Raw genomic sequence first — 23,626 nt, 5'->3', positions numbered from 1 at the left:
TCTTTGAGGAATGACATATATAAAATGGTAAATAAGATGTCCTCCTTTACAAAGGAGGCACGTTGTATGAAAAAATGTGATCAAAATAAGAAATCACTTGAATGCACATGATCTGTAACAATTCAGGCAATGAGACCTACTTTTTCTATATAAATAAATGTACTTAGGGTAACGTTTAGTTAAAGAAGGTTTAGATAATTAGTTAAGTTTGATTAAACATTAGAAAAAGTTTAATAATACCTGTGATTATTAGAGTATACATAAAGAGATGTGCTCTAGGCATATATTTCATATTCTAATAGGAAAGTAACAGTTAACTTTTTAGTACTACTTTTGAGATGATTCAGTCAAAACTTTATCACTCCTGAAACAGAATATCAGCTTGAATTTTTTCAAAGTACAATGATTTATAAAGTAAGCAATTGTTGAAATATATTAAGGTATTATAGAATAATCTTACAGTGGTCAAAAATCATCCACACATGAATTACTGGTTGGAAACATTCATTTTCAATGAATTTTCCTACAATTTACTAAGGTGGGACATATTTGAAAGCTCATGAAAGCAGTGTTAAGCAACAGAGCAGGAAACTATATGAAAATGTTTTGATTTCAAAATTTTAGACTGTTAGCTTCCTCATGCTACAAATGATAAAGTTATCTCATTTACAGTTCCATCGCCCTCTTACAGTTTTGTCAGTTATAATTTTTTTTGTTGTTCAGTGCTTATTAAAAGATGTGCTTTTGATTAATCTATTTTAGACAATACTATCTCCTCCTTAAGAAAAAAGAATAAATTAGGATATTTACACTTTTTCCAGTCTTCTTTTCCCTTCACAATTTTTGTTTTTCACATTAGGATTTATGATTCCAAATCAGGATTTATGACTCTGTATCTCCTTTAGCAGCATTAGATCTGTATGAAAATGGATCAATACCAGTTTTTTCTTTTTTAATGACAAACTGCTTCTTTCATCTTCTGCTTGGATTACATAGTTCATTAACTCTTTTTAAATCTTATTTTTCAAAGAAGGGGTAATGGATGCTATATTTCCAGAATTCTTTCACATTCAAGAATATCTGTCAGTTGCCTTCATACTTGAATGAAAATATAGCTGTGCATTCTGTTTTTAGGTCATATTTTCATTTGGTACTTCATGGACATTGCTTTGTTGCATTTTGATACTGTGTGTTGCTGTGGTTAAACTGGAAGCTAACTTGATTTTACTCCCCCTTAACTGGTTTCTTCCCAGATACCTGAATAACATTTTCTTTGTCCTTGATTAATAAATTTAGCAAGACATCTTATTGTCAATAAACCCACATAAGTTTTTCTTGGCATATAACGTCCTTTTCAAACTATAGATAGTTATTTCTTCACTTCTGGAAAACTTTGTTTTTTTATATATTGGAAAACTTTTTTGGCTTGGTTCTGTTTTTCAGTCACAGATGATCCATATTTTGGTTGAGTTTGTCTATCTGTCATGTCTATTTTTATTTAATTAATGTAATCTAGGTCGTTTTATCTTCTGCTTCACATTTTGTCCTCAGTGTGATTATCTCTTCTTTGTAAGCAATTCAGTCTTTAGCTCTCTGTCTGGCACAGTGTTTTCTCTACATTATTCATTTGTTCTGTCATGGTGTTATTTTGGTGCATTTGTTTACCTACATCTGTTATTTTAGTATCTTCGAATTCTTGTTACCTTAAATTTCTTTAAATGTTCTTCCCTAGCCCAAAATGTTTTCAACATATTTTCTTCTTTCTCATGTTTTCTTCAGAATAGGATTCTTACTGCATTAGTTATGTATTTTTGTGAAGCAAAGTACTCCCAAATTTAACAGTTTAAAACCGCAGACATTTATTACCTCTTATTCTGTGGATCAGGTGTCTGAAATTGGCTTAGCTGGGTGGTTCTGGCTCAGGGTCTCTCTTGAGGTTGCAATGAAGCTGTCAAACAGGACTGCGATCATCTCAAAGCTCAACGAGGCTGAAAGATCTACTTTCCATCTCACTTTCACATGGTTGTTGGCAGACCTCAGTACATATTTTTTAGATGATTTCCTTTTCTTTTTCTCATTAGGCGCACGTGTGCACACACACACACACACACACACACACACACACACAAATGCACATCCTCCCATTCTCCCTTACTGTTAATAGGCCACTGTTTTAAACATCCTACCAAGTCTCTTTTTTTGCCATTTCACTAAATTTCCTTTAAACCTTTGGTCTTAAAACCTAAAAGGTATGCCTTTCTATCTATGTACAGTGTTCCCATACTTTGTATAACAAACCCTTCTGATGGATGACAGCATCAGGTTTTCTTCTTTTTCTTCAGTTCAAAAACATTTGGCTATAGTGGTGGTCAGGATTAAATACAGAATAAGAGTTCTAGTCAGTACTTACTCTGATTTTTTTTCAAATATATTGTTTTAAAAAATATTATACAAGAAGTACATTCTCATTTAAAAATTTAAAAACTAGAGTATACAATATAAACAGTGAAACTTTCTCTCTCAGCTTACCCTCTTTTCTTTCTTATTTTGTAGGAGTAACCACTGTTCACAGTTGATTACAAATCAATCCAGACCTTGTTCTATGTGATACAATTATAGATGTGTAGACTTAAAGTCAGGTATATTCACTAGCTAAAAGCCTATGTACACAACAAGTTTTACACACAGTAATACATTATAGGCATTCTATGTCAGACTACTTCATACTGAAGATTATACATATTCATTTTATAGATACTCCACAATTTATTTAACTGTTCCCTTACTGATAGACATTTAACTTTTCTCCATTTCTTTGGTTTTAAATAATATGGCAAGGAATTTCTCTCTATATTACTTCATAGTTGTATGTGTGTTACTATGTAATGGATTCCTAGAAGTAGAAATGTGTAGTCAAATATTCCTTAGTATCTGAGGCTTGAAAACATGATAATTTCACCAGATTGGAATCTCTGCTGGGTTGTTGAATAGGTAAGTGTGTCTTCTCTGTATATGGATTGAGACTCATGGTGTCTTAATATCTGAAATTAGCTGATAAGCTTTATTTAATTCTTCTGAGCCTAGCATGTCACACACTGATAGTTGTTTCAAGCATGTGTGGCATGTTCAAGGGAACAGCCAGGAGGTCAGCACGTTAGAACAAACCAAGAGGAGGGGACGGTAGTAGAGACTGAGTTCAGAGACAGGGTTTTGTGGGCCATTTTAAGGACTTTGAAGGATTTTCTCTCCATTATTAAATATCTGAAAAGTGGCCTACACTCACTGTCTTCCACGGCACGGTGGCTTTCATCCTGATTAACTCCACGGATGCCTCTAGCAAAACTCTGGCTGCTTCACCACTTGTCAGAGCAGTGGCCTCTTCTTACTCCTTTGCTGACTCTGGCTCACACTGTTGACTGTATATAACTTAGTGTAAATAAAAATGCCTTTGATAATTGTAAAATGTATATGTACTAATCACTCCCATCATCGCAGAATCTCATTTGCCTTTCCCTCTCCCAATTGTTCTCCTGTTTTATGTGCTGTTTCCTTTTAGCTTTTGTGCCAAATCTTTTACTTTTCCTTAGTGTGTAACCTAATGTTTCATTCTTGGTTCTCCTCTTAGGTGACCTTTGAAAAATTTCACAAATGCATTCCTTATTCTTAGTGAGTTAATAGAAAATCCCATTTCTGATTAGCTCTGAAAAACTTAAGAGCAATGTGCATGACTTTTAAAAATACTAAGCTCATGGAAGTAGATTGCTTAAGACATTTAAATATTTGATAAAGGGTATTTTATTTTACACAACTACAAATTTATATTAATTAGCATTTCCTTTTGCCTGGAATGACTTTTATTTCCTTCAGCAGGTTAACTGATGTTCATTAGATATGATCACAAGGCATACTAGACTCCAAAAATATTTTCCGTTTCAGCAGATTTTAAATTACATTGTAGCTAAGACATATTAATTATTGTATGTAATAATATATTTCTAATACCTTGGAATTGATAACATATAGTTGGTCTGTTTTAGTCTTATAAGATAGAATAATTCACACCCTGAAAACATCAGATAATAATTTTCTCTAAGTCATATTTGCTACTTTATATTGCAGGAAAATACCAGTACATTGATTCTAAATAGAAATTTTAAAAAGTAAGAATACTGCCTGAATTTAAATTTCAGTCTTTCTTGTTTTCCTTTGGGTCTTCTGTGTGTTTTCCTGCTTCTCTTAGGTATTGCATAATTTATTTCTCATCGTAAGAAAATTTGCTTTTTAGCATAAAAATATTTGTATGAGAAATAATCATTCATAACATTGTCGCTTCATTTTACTCAAACTATTAGATATATTGCATTTTAAAATATAATTTTCCTTGATATGTATCTCTATGAAGTATTTTTACAATCAAAATTCAAATTATTACACTATCTGAATTTTTAAAAGATGATGCAGATTTAAGTTTTCTTGTGAGATCTCAATGTTACTTGATTCTTCCCTTTATTTCTCCATTGTTGATATAAGCAGACTGTCTGCCCTTTCTGGAAATCACAGTGTATAATAAGAATAAATCTTGGATTAAATGCTTTAAATTCCTCCAGGATAAATTGAATACATAAATTCCATATTTTAATTCATATACATAATTATGTTCCTTTTAAGATGATCTATTAATTTATTATCAAATAACTTTTTTTGGTAGAAAAACTCTACTCCAGTGTTTAATTTAAGTAGATATTTTGTAGGGGTTTGACAAGAAGATCAGAATGAGGCTCAGTACTCCAGGGTCTAGCTCAATGACTCCCAAATGCACAATATTCACGGAATACATTCAGCTTACTAGTACTTACTCTAAACCTTAAATGATATTTCCAGTTTCTGGAATTGCTTATTTCATATGTTCCCTGTGGTAACTATAGGGAATATACATAGTCCAATATTCAATCTAAATAAAATTTCCTAGATTTTTAATATCTTTCATGACATGTTTACAGACTTCTTCAGCATCTCTTTTCAGTGCTAACTGTGATGACATTTAAACAACCTTCTCAGTTTTTTTCTTTACGGCCACCGAGCTATAGTCTAAGCCTCCTCTGCTATTTCTGAGATGGGAATCATACTGATTTTAAGTTTATCTGGATAAAAAGGAGGCCACTTCTGACAATCTTGTAATACCGGAAGAATATGCTAATATTTAATTGGTTTTAATACATCTATGTCATTTGGGAATCTGAGGTAGATATTTCAGTGGTAGAAAAATCATATTCTGATATTATGTAATGACCTTAACTAAGCATTCAAAATTCAAAGACCCTGAAACTGAATTGAAAACTGTTATTTTTTCAATGATTCCTCCTCTCCCTTGTTCCACTGTCAATTGAAAATAAAACATTCAATGCCCAACGTATGAATTCTAGTATTTTGTTCAATTTTGAAGTGATATATAATCAAAGCCATTCAAAAATACATCTCCTGGGTGCAAGTTTAAATAATACATTTTACACTTCAACATTTATCACCAGAAAATTGGGCTAAGTCTTGTAATTAGGAATATTCAGAAATAAAAAGATGCAGTTATTTAGAAAAAAATTGAAACTCTAGAGTCTGGAAGAATGTATGATAAAGTGATCTTGGAAAATTTTTTCTTCCAGGTGGCTTAGAATCATTGAAAAATCTTCAGCGACTAATTGTGGACCATAATCAGTTAATTAGTACAAAAGGTCTTTGTGATACGCCTACTATTATATACCTGGATTGCTCACATAATCATCTTACTGAAGTTAAGGGCATTGAAAAGTGTGGATTACTCCAAATACTGAAGTTACAGGGAAATTACCTAAGTGAGGTAATTGCTTTGAATTAATTGATTTCTGTTATTTACATATTTTTCTTTTCATAGAAATATCAACCACACATTTTAAAAGCAGTTTTAATTTTTGTTCTTTTTGCTTATTAGCTATATTTGATTTCCAGTTTAAACTATTACATACTTTTCACTATTTAAAAAATGTTCAACATAATTACAATATCTTATAAAGAAATTAACATTAGTTTTTTATAATACTAAAATATAATAAATTACAACTTTTCAGTCATGATTCAGTGTATAAGTGGGACCAGATTTATCTGAAATTCTAATTAAAATTTGTCACAACATACTTTTTATGAAAAAAATACTAATTATGAAAATAGTGGAAATTTTATTCATACTGAAATTCTCATGATTTTATACCTCGATTTATGATAAGCTGTTTACCAGGATATATCTGTTGTTAGTTTGGGTAGATTTGATATTTTTAAATTTGCTAAATGACAAAAATATTTTGCTTAACATAAGCTTATAACCCAAATTTAAATATAGCTTCCATCCTTGGAGAATCATGTTCTTCTAAGAGAATTGCACTTGGATGATAACAGCATTTCAACTGTGGAAACATTTTCTTCATATTGGCTGCCTTTACTACAAATCCTGACTATCTCTCAAAACAGGTAAAAATGTAATTTGCTTAATTAAGCTTTAAATGCAGTGAAAGATTAACATAAATGTGTGCTCTTCATAACAAGTAGAAAAACTGTTAGGTTTTTCCAGTAATTCAAGGAACATACATTACAATAAACTGGTACATACATTATAAATATAACTTCATAAAATTTTAAAAATTAAAGTGTATTGACATAACCTCAAATTTTAGTAGAATTTTAATTATCTCTTATCTTACTTATTTTGTTTCTTCTCAAAGATGTACTTATGGAAATCTCTCAGGGCAGGTTTGTTTATATTTGTAAAGATATAGTCCTTGGAAAATACAGGAGGTAGTTAATTTAATTAAGAAGGATGTCTCATTCTCTCAAATGGTACTTATTAAGTCCTGGAAGAACGATTTTTAATCTGCTCTCAGCTTGCATACCTTTTTGTAACTGTTAAGATGCATTTAAATTTGATTTCCCTAAGGATATAAAGTGACACTTAAAAAAATGCCTTAACATTAAATCGAGATGGGTACATGCCACAGAAGATCCATTTAAAACCACCAAACATCTGGATCTTTGCAGAGAATAACTGTCTAAAACTGAAACAGGAGCACAATATGTGTATGTCTCCCTCTGTTTAATATTTCATTGAGACTTACGCTGATATGATTAATTTGTTCATCAAAAGCACAAGGAGTAGGGGAAAGGAACTATCTTTAGCAAGAAATTGCTTTTGTGAGTTATACAATTCTTGCAAACAAGTGCACAAAGACAACTCAATGTTAATATATATGTATCTGTCCCCTCCCAAACATAGTTTTCTCTCAATCTCTGTCACAACAGTGCTCATGCTTTGAGCATGCATGTCCTAAATGATTTAACTTCCACCTGTGAAACTGTTCCCCTATTTGACAGATCAAAAACTGAATCTGTATTTTAAAAGTTCCACAAATTGTCTTAATCACATCTAAAATATGAAAGTTGACTTGTCTTTAAGAGGATATTTATTCCCAAATAGCACTGTCAGATAACACTGTTTGAGTAATTTGGGCCATCACAGACTTACTGGATCTTTTCACAATATTTTTCAGGTAGGAAATACAATTTCAGTAGAAATACTTAGCTATGCTTTGGATATATGCAGTAAATCACTCAGTAATTGACATATCTAGCATATTTAATAGAACTAGATCTCAAGCCAAATTGGTGAGCATAATAATCTTGAAAGAATTTAGAAAATATTTAAATTAACATTTTTTGAGAAATAATGCCTTTATTTCTTTGGACAATTTAAATCATCAAAGAAATATTCTGCTTTCAAAAATTCAAATTAATATTAGCTGATAGACTTTTGCTCTATCAATATGATGTGCCTTGTTTCTCATATCAATCTGATATGACCAGGAATTTTATAAACTGGACTATTAAAAAGATTTTAGAGTTGATAACAATAACTGGGATATTTAAACCAAATAATCTATGTTTATAATTTTCTTTGTTTAGCCTTAGAACATTTGGATATTGAGGTGGTGTTTGCTATTTTGGGGTATACAAAACTGAATAATATATGTCCTTACCTTCAAAAAACTCTTAGATATAAAATACTGATCTGATGAATTCAGCTATATAAAAAAGTGGTGAAATTATTATATAATACGTGCTATTTTGAATTTTTAATAATATTGTCATATATTTAAAGATATTTTTATGGGTCTCTCAAAGCTCTTTGCACAAGTAACCTTCTACCATTTCCAGGAGGATGGAAGAATAAGTAAATCCTGATGGCACCAGGGAAATGTGATTGATAGAAATGAACATATAGAGTAGTGAAATTATTTCCTGAAATCATAGTGAAAAATAGTCTTCAAACTTGGGATTTTTCACCATAAGCTAATACCATTAACTGTAGAAATTACCCATTTTATGTTAAGCTTTTACATGTGCATTGACTTTTTCAGAACTATTTTAGATTTGGTAAAACTAAGGGTCTACTATCTATAACTGATCTGTCAGTTGACACTGAGCAACTCTTTTCTCACTACCTGATCCTCAGTTTTTTTCATGTGTAAAAGTGGTGGTAATACCTATCTTACCTATTTTATGGGATTTTAATGATTACTCAAAAGGAAAATGTATGTCAATACATTTTGCAAACCTGAGAAGAATTTTATAAATGAGATATTTGGATTTGTAGTTGGTATGTCTTTTAAATTTTGTGTGTTTTTCTTTTAATTTTTGATAAATATTTTCATCACAAGGAAGAAATAATGTGCCCATATGCTTTTTTCCAACAAATGAAATACATATAAAGAATGATACTTAGTACATATTGTTGAAATACTTGTTTCATCCTGACTTCTGTTTTAAATTTTCATTAGGACATGTGACTGTTTTAAGTTTTTCTCAGTGGAGTTCTAACTGGAAGACTCTCCAGCTTCATAAGCCTTTCTGCTTCCAGTGAGACTCTAAGTAGGAGCAGAAAGTAGAAACTGTTACCCATTGGCTGCTCATTGTACAAATCTTTTGCTTTTTGTCCTCTTTGAAATTTATATCTTTTTTATGCCCAGGGCTAATGTGACAAGGTCAAATGGTATTAGGTTTTCACTAATGTCCTTTGTCTTTCTGGTTTGAATTTTCTTAGAAAAAATATACACAGAATGTCAGTAAAAGGAAAAGTTTTAGAGGTTAAAAAAAAAAATGATTCTACTATTAGGTTTCTACCATCCTAATGAATAGTCATAAAGGCGAATGAATAGCCAGTTTTCTTGATAAAAAGTTCCAAAAAAGAAAAAGAACGTGATTCTAAAAGCATGATTATCTGAAAAGATAAAATTTTGATATTATGAAAAATATGTGGTCAAACCAAATATTTCTTTACCTGAAGAAGTATTTTATTTTTGCAAAGGGAATTTTTATTTTTAATTCTAAAGCTTTATTAGTTATTATTTTTAGTTAATGTCTACATATAACCTATATGTTACCAAACATTGCCATAGAATTTATTGGTTAAAAACATGAGATATTCTGAAAAAAGAGAAAAACTCTATCTATTAATCTTTCAAAATCCTTTTAGTAGGAGGGCAAAGATTTAGCATTAGAAATATACTAATGGTTAAAAAGAAATAAGAATTTTCCTTTAAAATACATTTATTATAATAGTATTTTCACTTGAAGAACTTAAATTTCTTACTTGAAATAATGATCTAGAATGCCTGAGTAGGAAATGTCATAAAGTTAGTACTGAAATCCACTAATTATGTATTGACAATGTTTTAAGTTTCTTTCTTTTTCAGTGTACATGTGACATTTCAGTAAATTTTACTATTAGAGTGTGTGCACAAATAATGAACTGTATATACAAATTTTTTTGATCACTTTTTCTTTTATTACCTTGGATTTTTCCCCTGGAAATTGTTTTTAAGTAGTGCTGCCTACGTAGTATAAGTAATAATGTTGTACTTAAGATTGGCTACAATCAGAGAGATCTTCCAGACTCCTTATTTAGCCTGTTTTATCAACAGTAGCATCTTCTGTCTCTCTTCTAATGCAGAACAGGATAATACAAGAGAGGAGTTAAGGTCAGTACAAGGGTTGGCTTTGTGCCATGAGGCTTCCAGTCACAGTATTATCCTGTAAGCTTCTGATCTTAGAATAATAGTACTTTTTTTTTTTTTTTCTTACCGTGGCAGGGTGTTGGTAGAAATAAAAATGTAAAAATCTCTGCCAGGACAACTGGAGGGACAGTATAAAAAAACCAAGAAAGTAGAAGTGGAAACTAAAGGCATACTTTTTTTTCTTTTTTGTATCAGAAATATTCATTTAGTGGAAGTATATTTTGAACATATGTGGATCTTCAAACTTTATAGAGGGGATTAGTTCAGAAGACTTTTGTATTTGGATGAGAATATATTTAATACAAAGAAATTTTTGTCTTGTTTAAAGATTTAGATGAACTGGCTTAATTTTTATTGCCAAATAACTAGGGTAATGTGATATTATGTAACGAAGTAAGTGTAAACTTGTCTTAGTAGAAAATGTAAATCAAACTAAAATTAATTTTCCCTTCATGGCTTTTGTTACCAATACTGTGAATATTTTCAGTATCGCTTACGTTTCTTGTTTGAATATGGGGTATTAATGACAATTGTATCTTAGAAAGTGATAGAAACTTTTAAAAGTAGGAGAAAAGTTTATTATTATTAGAATTTGAACATGCTTGTATTAATAATGAGCATTAATTTGAAAAATCAGTATATTTCTGCCAAAATTAAGTCTGTTCTATTAATAGAAAACATTTTCTATTATTGTGTTCCTTAAATACATATTTCCAATTTAAAAATAACCCCAGTGTAACTTTGTACACTTACGGGACTTATAATACTTTCAATCTAGTAAGCGAAACCTTTTTTTAAAATTAAAAGGAAAACTAGTGCCTCTAATTAAAGTTATATTGTTAAAAAGTAAAAATAAATATTTTTTATGTTTTCACCTCTTAATGGTTTGTTAAATGTTTGTGCCAGAAAAAAATTACATAGAAAATATGAATTCTTTATAAATTCAATAGCAAAAGACAAAACAAAATAACAACAAAAAAATTTTATTTTTATTTAAATACCAAGTACACATTTAGCTTCATGATATTTATGACATTAGCAATTCCATGATAACTTCTCTTTAGAAATAAATATAAATCTTTCATTATGTAATAAATACTTAGAATCTTATAATTACTGCATTTTTAATATGTACTGTTAGTAGATGTTATATCATTGTATTCTATTGTGAAAATGCAATTGTATAATTATACATTTCTGCCAAATTTATAATTTATAACATTATATAATTATGTTATATAAATTTATTATTATATAATTATGTCAATAATATTAAGAATATTCCAATTTAAAATTTTGATAAATTCCATTTTGGCTTTCAGCTTGACAAAAATCATACCACTTTTTCATTTTGTTTCTTTGGAAAAACTAGATGTCAGCAACAATTGTCTTTCTGGTAAGTTTATAATAATATATAATTTTTTTTAAATAATAGGCTTTTGAGTTTCTGTTCCAGATATGTTAAGGAGTTTTCTTGGGTAGATGCATTAATGGCATTTACAAATAACACATCTATACAAAATGTTGTAGCGGAGGAAAAATTTCTCCTCTACCTTCTCAGGCTAAGCCTGAGAATTTAGCTGATATAAGTCAGATAAACAGAAAAAGAGAATACGAGTTGTAATTTCTTTTTTTTTTTTACATGTACATGGGAGTTCTCACAAGAAAATAAAGACCCCAAGAAGCAGTTAGAGTTGAACTTACATAGTGAGTTGGACAAAGAGTAGTAAATTGTGATGAGGCAGAGGGGCCCGGGCTAAGGTAGTTAAATGGATGGAAAAGTGACTAGGAAATAAAGGTTAGTTTAACAAGTTCGTTTGTATACATATCCCTTGGCCTCAACTTCCTGTCCATGTGATAAGAATGTCTCTTTTCTTCTGGTATAGGGCGAATATCTTTCACAGGGGAATTTAACCTCCTGCTGTGAAGAAAAAGAAGGAAGATCAGAGGGTCCTTGCATCTGCTGTTTTTTAAGTGCCTTTAACTCAAAATAGTCAGAATGCCATGATGGTGTATTGGGTTGCCATGTTTTCTAAACTCCTTCAAATGTGTGGTGAAATAATTTAATTAAAAGTTTCTTTCCACTTTTAAAATCATATTACTTCCATATCTTTCTGGTAAACCTGGGAAAATGTCAGAATTGTATTCTTATTTTAAATATATATATCTTTTACCTATGAAATGAATAGCCTAATGAAGATAAGGAAACATACTTGTCTAATTTGTTGACTCCTAACCAGAGACATCCATTACAAGTTTATTAATTTAAAGAATGATGCATTGATTTGGTTAAACAGTCTTTCCCCCCAAATTTCCTGATATCCATTTTCAGTCAGTCCCCTCATAGAGACAATCACAGTTCTAAATTTGTCACATAGGTTAAATTTGACTGTTCTACATCTTTTTTATTTTTTAATAAATTTATTTATTTATTTATATAATTTGTTTATTGGCTGCATTGGGTCTTTGTTGCTATACACATGGGCTTTCTCTAGTTGCAGTGAGTGGGGGGGGGCAGGGGGGTTTGGGGGGGCTGCTCTTCATTGTGGTCCATGGGCTCCTCATTGAGGTGGCTTCTCTCGTTGTGGAGCACAGGCTATAGGTACGTGGGCTTCACTATTTGCGGCACACGGGCTCAATAGTTGTGGCTCATGGGCTCTAGAGCACAGGTTTAGTAGCTGTGGCACACAGGCTTAGTTGCTCTGTGGCATGTGGGATCTACCTGGAGCAGGGCTCGAACCTGGGTCTCTTGCACTGGTAGGTGGATTCTTAACCACTGCACCACCTAGGAAGTCCCTGTTCCACATCTTTATGTTAATGAGATCAAATAGTATTTGCTTGGCATTCATGTGACATTGCACCGCATCAGTTGTTGAGTTGTTTGTATCAGTAGTCTGTTCTTTTTTTTTTTTTTCTTTTTTCTGAAGTGTAGTCCTTGTATAAATATATCACACTCTGTCCATTATCCTGTTAATTGATATTTTAATTGTTTGCTGTTTGTGGCTACTATGATTGTAAAGTTCCTATGGAAATTATTGCACAAATATTTTTGTAAACATGTTTTCAGTTCTCTTGGGTAAATATTTAAGAGTGTAATTACCGGATAAAAGAGTAGGTGCATGTTAACTTTATAAGAAACTGATTAAACTATTTTCCAAAATATTTGTAACATTTTACTTCCTCACTAGTGATGTGTAAGAGTTCCAATCACTCCATTCTATAGGATGTTTAGTACTTCATTGTGTTATCTCATTATGACTTTAGTTTGCATTTCCCTGATGGATAATGATATTGAGCATCTTTGCATGCATTTATTGATGATTTCTGTATATTCTTTTGTGTCTATTCAAGTGTCTTACCATTTTAGAAATTTGGTTATTTGCCTTTTACTGATTTGAATAAATTCTTTATATATTCTGGATGAAATTCTTTGTCAGATATATGTTTTGTGGATGTTTCTCCCAGTCTCTCTTTTACCTATTAATTTTGTTCATGGTATCCTTAGTAGAAGTTTTAAATTTTGGTGAAACTTTACTTTTTGTAATAGTTTTTGCTCTCTGTGTCCTTTATAATATTCTTCTACCTCCAGATTGAGATGATTTTCAATGCTTTCTTACTTTCTAATAGAAGTCTTGTACTTTTAAGTTTTACTTTTAGGTCTATGATCCACCTCAGATTAGTTTTTATGAAAGGTTTGAAGTAGAGGATGAGTTCAGTTTTTAATATGGATATTTAGTTAACTGTTCCAGCAACATTTGTTGAACAAAATGTTTTCATCATTGAATGACTTTGATGTCTTTGTCAAAAAATTGATTTACATTTGGCCTATGTGGGATGCGTTCCCATTAACTGATTTTCTCTTAACATAGGTCATATTTTCCTATTTCTTTTTATGTCCAATAATCTTAAACTGTATGTTGAACATTGTTCATACTACAGTTTACTGAGTCTGGCTGTTGTTGTCTCCTTTTAAAGGGTATTAAGTGTAATTCTGTCAGGCAGTTACAGTATTGATGGATAATTTTATTTCTGTCAGCATTAATTTTATTCTCTCCTAGGACAAATATTTTAGTTTTCAATTCTCAGTGCATGCCTCTACCCCAGGGCATTGTCTTCACTTCTAATGCATGTTCTTTCTGAATTTTAACTGAATCTCTGAGATAATTAATTCAGTCTCATCTGACTGGGCTGAAATTCCAATGTCTTTCACTTGCTGCATAATGTCATCATTCACCTCTTAGCCCAATAGCGGGTTATCTCTACTAGGTTTTTCAGAGTGTTGCCTTGTCTGTGTAACTCCTAGCACTCGTCCAAGGACCTGCGGTAAATCTTCACATAGACTTACTTTTCCCCCAATTTCCCCACCACAACATATGCACACTCAGCTTCTTCTCAGTACTTTTCACTGTAAATTCCAGCTACACATCTACATTTTGCCTCTTCACTCAGCAAAGTAGACTCTTGGCTTGGTTTCCACTTTCTTGCTCTAAAGTGGTAAAATGCTTTTAGGCAGAAAACCATTGTGATTGTCAGCTCACCATGTGTGTTTCCCTTTTCCCTGAAGGAGGCTTAAAAACAGGTGCTTCATGTATATTGTCCAGTTTTATGATTGTTTTCTGTGGGAGAGTAATTCTAGTATAAATTACTCTTAATGTACCCTAGATTGACCTACTGTTTTTACTTTTGAAAGTATAAATGTAATTCTGTTTAGGCTTATGTTCAATTTTACCACTATCCTATTACTTTTGATTTACTTTTTTAGATTTTGTGTTTACAATGTGGGACAAACTGCTCTAAGCCCTTTACATACATTTAATCCTCAGCCTATGAGATAGAGATGAACCTGAATCATCAAGCAGTTGTATGATTTGAATAAATTCACACAGCTGCTAAATGGGAGAAATATGTATTTTGACAGCAGAGTCTATGTTCTTAATATGGTCTCCTTTTAAAAGCATATCATATTCTGCAGAATAAATATTTGTTGCCTTTCCTTAATAGCTAACCAATAAATAAAATGGTCATTGATTTATGATTATTTTTCTTTATCTGTGATAACGTTCATAATAATTTTTGTTGTCTATTTTCTATAGATCTTACAAGTGCCCTAAGGTGGTTTAATGCATGCTTTTCTCTCCGTGAATTGTCTCTCACTGGAAACCCGCTTCTTCAAGAAATAAACTGGAGGTAAAGAAACATTATTGCACCCTATGTACATACTTTATTATAGTTGCAGAGAACACAGTTTGATGAAAATTGTCCTGTGTATACTAATTGCTTGGGAAAAGTTCATAAAAAATAATTTAAAAGTTATTCAAAACAAAACAGTTTTGTAAAAATAGTTTAAAAAAAATCTTCCACCTAAGATAATTTTTGTACATGCATGAACTAATGCAGATTTGAAATGACAGTTCTGATCCTTACCATTGATTATGTGACAGTTGTAGTAAGATGTCGACTTAGGTTTTGTGTTTATAGTAAAGACATTTGTTGGGAATTACTTTTTATAAGTCATCTGAATCCCATAGCTTGCTATTTAAAATTATTTCTTTTCTGCCAGTAATTTGATTTTATTTTCTTAAAAGAGAAAGTTGGTGTCTGTTAAAGTATGTATTATAAGCATGTGTGAATTCATGCCTCTGTTTGGAATATTGCAATACCTAGATGTAAATGAAAAAAAGTGTTGTGTGATTTTTTTAAAATAAATTTTCTTTTTAAAAAAATTTCTCTAATCTGAAACTCTCAAATTATGCTAACACCATTTTCCCCAAATTAATCATCATCTTTCTTTATAATCAGGTTTTTTGAAGTAATTTTCATGTAATAAAATTTATCAGTTTTGTTTATGAGTATGAATGTTATATAAAAACCACCACAATCAAGATATTGAACATTTTTATCACCTTGAAAAATTTCCTTATGCCCCTTGGTGGTCAGTCCCCTCTTTCAATACTTTGAAAATGTCTTTCCACTGACTTATGGCTTTCACTGTTTCTAATGAGAATTCTGTGGACATTCTTCATTCCTCTGTCTCTGGGTACTTTTAAGATTTTTTTCTTTATCAGTGGTTTTCAGCAATTTGACTATAATGTGCTTTGGTTGGTTTTATATAGATTTACTCTGCTAGGATTTTTTCTTGTTTATTACTTTAAATTTTTTTAATTGGTATATAGTTGGTTTACCATGTTGTGTTATTTCCAGGTGTACAACAAAATGATTCAGTTGTGTGTGTGTGTTTGTGTGTGTGTGTGTGTATTCTTTTCAGATCTCTTCTATTATAGGTTATTACAAGTTATTGAATATATTTACCTGTGTTATACAGTAGGTCCTTATTGTTTATCTATTTTATATATAGTAGTGTGTATCTGTTAGTCCCAAGCACCTAATTTATCGCTCCCCACTGCCTTTCTTCTTTGGGAACCATAAGTTTGTCTTCTATGTCTGTGAGTCTATTTCTGTGTTGTAAATAAGTTCATTTGTATCATTTTTTTGATTCCACATATAAGTGATATCATATGATATTTGTCTTCCTCTGTATGACTTATTTCACTTAGTATGATAATCTCTAGGTCCATCCATGTTGCTGCAGCTCTGCTTAGGATTTATTGAACTTCTTGGATACAGTGGATTTATAGTTTCCATAAGATTTTGAAAATTTTTGGCTAGTAATTTTTAAATATTTTGTTCTGCCTCCTTCTATCTTATCCTACTGGGACTCTAACTTCACCAATATTAGACCACTTGACATATCCCAGAAGTCATTATTGCTCTGTTGTTATATTTATTATACTTTTTTTCTGCCTGTATTTCAGTCTTACTAGTTATTGCTATGCCTTCAAATTCTCTGATATTTTATTCTTGTGTAGCTACTCTGCTATTAATCCCATCTAGACTATTTTTCAGTTCAGATCAGATAATTATGATTCTCATTTCTAGAAGTTTCCTTTATTTTTTAACATTTACAATTTCTCTCCTAATTGTGCTCATATTTTCCTGAATCATCTTGAACATATGGATAATATTTATAATGCCTGTTTTAACATCCTTGTCTGTTAATTTCATCATCTCTATCATTTTGAGGTCTATTTTTATTGATTTTTTTTCTCTGATTCTGGGTCATATTTTCCTATTTCTTGCATGCCCAGTCAATTCTGTTGTAGTCTGGACATTTAAAATTTTATAGTTGTTGATTTCTTAATTTTGTTTCTTTTTTCCTTCACATAACATATATTTTTCTTCTGACATACATCAGCTACGATACTTGGAATTAGTGAGATGCTTTCAAAACTTCCTTTTAAGTTCTATTAGGGAAATCTCAATGAAACCTTTAGACTAGTGCTAATTTAGCCCCACTACTATGGCACCAACTTTCTGAGTGTTCTGCCCAGTGTCTCTTATATGTATCCATTCAACTTTGGCTGATGAGAATTATTCCCATCCTTATGTGGGTTCCTGTAATTTTTCTGCCTTTTGCTTCCCGCTTGTTCTCTCCCATGGCTTTCCCTTGGTTTTTCTCTCATACATCTCAGACTTATTTACGAGGTCTAGGTGAATTACATCCCAGAATACTGAAAAAGTTTGCATATATCCACTTTGGAATGTTCTAGTACTGGTGATGTTTATGGCCTGAACTCTTATCTCTTTTTATGTCCAGCAGCATTTATTGTTAGATGGTTTAATATGACTTATTGTACATTTGACATTTGTATTGTATCAGGCAATGGGCACATCAAGGCAGAACAAGCCAAAATGGACAGGGCTTGTAGCCTAATTTAGCAAGGTGGGTTTGGCGACATGCTAAGTGTAAGGAAAGGCAAACATTTAGTAAAATTCTGGTAGGAAAATCTATTTCAGGATCTTAAGTTTGGATTAAGTGAGCAACTCATCAATTTAATCAGTTAATGAAAATACATTTATGAACAAAGTATAGATAGGGAGAAATGAAAAGCTGAAAAAAAGGTTGTTGTGACATCTGATCCTAGGGCAGAAGGAGTTGACTCTTTGCCCTGATTTGGTTTCCCTGTGATGTATGGCCATAGCCAGGAAGATCCTTGTTTTTCTGAGTACTACAGAGGAATATAAGATATCTTACAGGAGAACCAAAGATCTGATTATGTTTAAAATTCCTATACCTGACTTAATCCTATACCTGTAGAAAAGGATAAGAGAGTCTAGGGAGCAGTGACTGTTCTCTCCCTTGTCTAAGGTCACTGCAAACCTGTGACATTCTCTTTCTAGATGTATTGGTTTCTTGAATTTGTTAATTAATCTTTAGTTAAGAAAATAGCAGCATCTTTACCCCAAGTCAAACACCTGTGATTTGCTACTTATTGATAACTTGAGTATCACACAAGAGTTATCTTTTTGTCAGAAAATCTATCTTTTTTTTCTAAAGCTCAGTTTCCACATAAATTTCTAATGTTCACTGTTTTTTAGGGAAACCTGGTATGTTTCCACATGTTTTAGAACAGAACCTGTCAACTTCTAGTTTAGAAACATCTGTTTCTAAGTGCAATTTAAACTGTGTAGCATGGAGGAAAGAGTATAACCCAGTGCAGTGGTTCTTAAAGGTGTATCCCCCAGACCAGCAGCTTCTTCATCACCTGGAAACCTGTTAGAAATGCAAAATCTTGGAAACTGTCCAGATCCACTGAATCAGAAACTAGCAGATGATTTCCAGTAATCTGCGTTTTATCAAGCCCTTTGGGTGACTTGGTGTGCACTGAAGTTTGGAAATCATTGTGTTTTTAAACAAGGACATCTTCCTCCTGCCACATGTTTTGTGATCCTGGGCAAGTAACTTAACTTTTCTGTCTCTGAATCTTCATTGGTACAATGAGGATAATAATGGTACCATCTTATGGTATAGCCATTAGATTTGAATGGAATAATATACATATTTTGCTGATAACAATTCCTGGAACACGATAAGTGCACAAAAATCTGTTATTTTCTATTATTAGGCCAACCAGACTATATATGGTTTCTTAATCACCAGGTATTTAGCGTATGCCTGCTATATGCAACCAGTGTCCTGACATGTTGGACGTTATAAGGGAAATTCAATGTAACCCATGATTTCAAGTCATTTTTATAATCTTGTTAAGGATAGAAAACATATGCAAAAAATGATAGCCATGAAAACTAATGGTAACAAACACTGATACAGCATTTACTTCGTGCCCAGCACCGTTCTCATTTAATCCTCACAATATGCTTGATGAAATAGCCACCTAGTGTTCCCATTTTATAGTTAAGAAAACTGAGTTCCAACAAGGCTAAGTAACCTGCCCAATTTCACACAGCCAGCAAGTTGAAGACCCAGGATTCAAACCCATGCAGTCCAGCTGCAGAATCTGTGCTCTTAACTCTTAGATTTTAGTACCTAATAAAATACAAATGTCAGATGATTATTGTAGGCAACAGATAAGTTTTAGAAATTTGGAAATATTATCTTAATTTAGTATGACCAGGGAAAACTGCCTGCGCTGAAGAGGCAAACTTTAAGTTAAACCTCAAAAGTTTGGTAAGATTGAAAATCAGGCACCTCCCTAGAGGTCCGTGCTCCCAGTGCAGGGGGCATGGATTTGATCCCTTGTCGGGGAACTAAGATCCTGCGTGCCACATGAAGTGGCCAAAAAATAGATAAGTTTAATTTAATTTAATAAAAAAGAAAATCAAATTAAAAGGAAAAACAGCACTTCTGATGGAGGAAATAACCAAAATAGAGGGAATGTGAAAGATGAAGTTAGGCTCTGTTAGAAGGCCAGTCTATTCAGGTAAAGTGGGTATAGAGGGAAATATCATTGGAAAGGAGAAAGAAATCAAATACTTATGCTTGCAGTGTGTCAGAAAGTGGGCTAAGTACCTATACATATCCTTTCACTTCACAGCAGCTGAGTTGGGTTCTATAATTATCACTCATTTTACAGAGTATTTACTGAAGCTTAGATACCTTGTGATTTACCCAGTTTTGAAGTGAGTAAGTGTCAGGGGTGGAATTCTGAAACCTAGAATTTAAACATTGTACTCTGAGGTTTCATGTGTTATATTGCTGCCAGGTTGTAAAAGGTTTCATTTGCTAGGAAAAAAAGTCTCCTTTGTCCTGTGGTTATGGAGAGTCACTATAGCATAGTGAATATATACATAGGCCTTGTGAGTTAACTGCTCAGGTGCATATCTAGTTCCACCATTTCCTGGTTGTTTACCTTGGTCAAGTTACTTAATCTTGCTATGTCTCTTCTTTCATCTGTAAAATGGGTATAATAATAGGACCTATCTCATAGGATCTATTCAGTAGGGTAATATAGGTTGTACCACACAACAACAAACTCAGAAATCTATGTAGTTTAATACATTAGAAGTTTTTTGTTTGTTTACATTATCTCTGATGTGAGTTTGGCCTGTCTAAGAAGACTCAGAAACTCAGCCTGCTTCTTCCATTTTGTGATGCTGTGTCATGTAACTTCAATGTAACCTCACTTTTTTAGGTAGTAGGCTGTGGTGGAGACTATGACCACCAGGAAAACAGCTGACATTTAACCACTCCACCCTCAAAAGTAACAGTGATCACTTCTCTCATATTGTATTGGCTATAACTAGTCTCATGGCCAAACTAACTGCAAAAAAACCTGGGAAACATAGAGAAGAAAATGAGTATCAGAGTACACCAACACTCTCTATGAGGAATAAATGTTACCACATGACAGCACCTTATAGTAGTGCCTAACAGAAAGCACGCTTGATAATGCTAGCCATTATTTTTAAGAAGCTATAGAGAAATTTTGAATTGTCGTGTGAAAATGAAAATAGTATTTGAGGAAGCTTGTTTTTAGTAGAAAAGTGACAAGAGATTAGGGAAAAGTAGCCAAATCAAATGAAAATCCAAGCATTAAAAATGGCTAAAATTAAGTAGTAGAAGTGGCCCCAGATTATTGTACAGATCCTTATAGTTTAGTCCTTGTGTGCCTTGTATTTAGTAGACAGCCAAAATTATTTATTGGAGGAATACATTACTGAATTTAATTACATCATAATGTTAAAAAACCTTGAAAAAATGCATGTTTCCAGCCTTTCTCATTTTTCTATTGAATTTATTCAATTTTACTGATTGAAAATGTTATTTTCTCTGAATTGACAATTTATATTATTGTTGACTTGCAGTAATTATCCATATCTGGAGTACCATAATATTTATTAGATTCCCCAAGTTTCCTGAGAAACTGATCTTAGGACAAGTGATTATAGGAAATGTCAACTATTAGTTAATGTCAAATCATAAGGTGATCAGAAATTACAACTATTTAAATAATTTGTGTGTGTATGTGAAAGGGTCACCTAAATATGTTTCTAGACCTCTTGCCAGCTTGGTGAAGGACTCCCTTTTCTGGAATATAAGGAGGCAAGGTTCCCATCCAGATGCACTAGCTCACATTCTAGGGCTGTGCTTCTCTTATACTGAGATTTAAAGCACTAATCTCCTAAGTTTTGGGTCCTCATTTCTAGGAACTAGATCTTAGAGCGAAATTTCCCATACAAAAAGAAGAGTTTAATCATGTCCAAAAGACTGCATAGCAGGTGATATTTACAATGAAAATGTCTGATGGGTTGTTTCTAGAGAGAGATTTTAATTTTCTCAGGTAACTCTATAGAACAAGTTATATAGTTGTCATACAATGACAAATAAAAATAGCAGTTGTGCCCATTATTCAGAGCAAGCCCTTTAGGGGGCAGTGGTTTTTCTATTAGGTGTTAGGCAAACAGGACGTAAATTCTCTTGCTGACCTGGTATCAGTTACCATCTGAACAGCAGCCATGTTGTAAGGTGCAACAACTAGAAACAAACCTATGTCCTGAATAATCTTTTAATTTATTTTTCATTATTTTGTTTGTAGAAAGCATAAGCAATTATTTTATTGAATAAAATGTGCTTGTCATAAAATCTATTGATATAACACTGTAAGTATATAAAGATAAATGTTCACATTTTACTACACTTAGTATATATACTTTATAGTTTTAAAGAAAATACTTAATTAGAAATAATCAATACTGAAAGAAAATAGGTAGTATTTATATGTACAATTATTTAGCAATTACAGTTTCTGTGTTTAAATTAACTTTTATGGACTAGATTAATAGCAACTTGAAAATTTTACCTATCAAATTTCACTTAAATAAGTTGCCCTAATACAGCTTTCATAATTTTAAGAAGAGATTCATTTATCTAAAGGGTTTAAAATCTAGTAATCTATAAAATATGGAGTTGTTAATGAAAGGATCAGCTCAGACCTTAACCAGTATATTCCAATGAACTTTATATAACCCCTTGATACCAACGAAGGGATTAGTTATAGATTTTCCCAATTGGCTTCTTACTTTCATGTCTAGCCAGTGATAACATGAACAAAACTGATGTACTAAAAAAATCTCTCTTTAAAACTTATCCACAGACTCAGTTTGGAATTTCCTTAGGGAATGTGTTTCATTCACTGATGATTAATAGAGCTTTTTAAGTGACAGAATATTCACCAGGAAGTTTTCACTAAATGAAATATTGATTCAGCCCTTGACTAGGAGGAGCCCAGCTGGAAAAACTAAGACAGATCTCACAGTGTCCTTATACTTCATTTTGAACATGAATCAACTTATTACAGCACTTTCTAGTATATTTATCATAGACTCTTTATAAGGCTGCATTTGAATTTAAGGCCAATCCATGCACTACTAACTTATACAAATCTGACTACTGTTCCTTAAAAAAAAGATTTAAGAAAAAAATGTTTAAGTAAAACATGGACTCCAATCTAGATGTTTATTATTTAATTCACAAATTTCAAGACATTTTCATACTCTTGAAGATCCACGCAAACTAAAATTTTACATCCAAAAGAAGTTTAAGATATTCTGACTAAAATAAACTGGGAACATTTTTATGGAAATGTGATAAGTGTAACATCAGAATATTCCAAGTGTAAAAATTCAAGCCTTGTTAACCCACATTCTCTAGAATTATTGTGTGTAGCTAAAATATTGTACTTAATAATATCCGTATCAATAACCATGTCCAAAATGTAGCATTTGATGATAAAGCTATAATTTTTTTCCCTTGTTGATTCAGTGTCAATTAACATCTCAACAGCTTCTGCATGATGCCAGTTACAACACCTGGAAAGAACTCTAATGTCCTGTATTACCTTTGAATTTATTTTTTATTACTTTGGTTGTCTGGAGCATAAACATTTGTTTTATTAAATAAAATGTTTGTGGTAAAATATTGATCTGTTCTTTAATCTGATAAAGCAAATTCTTATCTTTTTGCCTCTTGGATTGTGTTAGATTATTTGGTTAAAATGGCTCTTTATTCCAGCCATCAATTATTTCTGAGTAGAAAGCTGATTTCTTTCTTTATTTGGTATGTACTGTCTAATTTTAGAGTTACAGAATAGTTTTCTAAGAAAAGTTCACACCATTTATATAAAACCAATGGCTATATTAATCTGTGATATATCATTGGAATGTAACTGCCCAGGACC

At 31.9% G+C, this 23,626-nt stretch overlaps 1 protein-coding gene across 1 annotated transcript in view; it reads left to right on the top strand.

Annotated features, from left to right (window-relative positions):
• The window catches only part of LRRIQ1 (leucine rich repeats and IQ motif containing 1), a 201,709-nt gene that overhangs the window by 44,045 nt on the left and 134,038 nt on the right, over positions 1-23,626 (top strand). Inside the window, exons 11-14 of the mRNA XM_057743161.1 lie at positions 5,658-5,851; positions 6,368-6,495; positions 11,414-11,487; positions 15,185-15,278. Of these exons, the coding sequence (XP_057599144.1) occupies positions 5,658-5,851; positions 6,368-6,495; positions 11,414-11,487; positions 15,185-15,278 (490 nt within the window). The remainder of the gene's footprint in view (positions 1-5,657; positions 5,852-6,367; positions 6,496-11,413; positions 11,488-15,184; positions 15,279-23,626) is intronic.

Source organism: Hippopotamus amphibius, chromosome 7, assembly GCF_030028045.1.
Source record: "Hippopotamus amphibius kiboko isolate mHipAmp2 chromosome 7, mHipAmp2.hap2, whole genome shotgun sequence".
Lineage (NCBI taxonomy): Eukaryota > Metazoa > Chordata > Mammalia > Artiodactyla > Hippopotamidae > Hippopotamus > Hippopotamus amphibius.
Note: the sequence above shows the minus strand (reverse complement) of the source record. Positions and strands in the feature narration are given on the sequence as shown.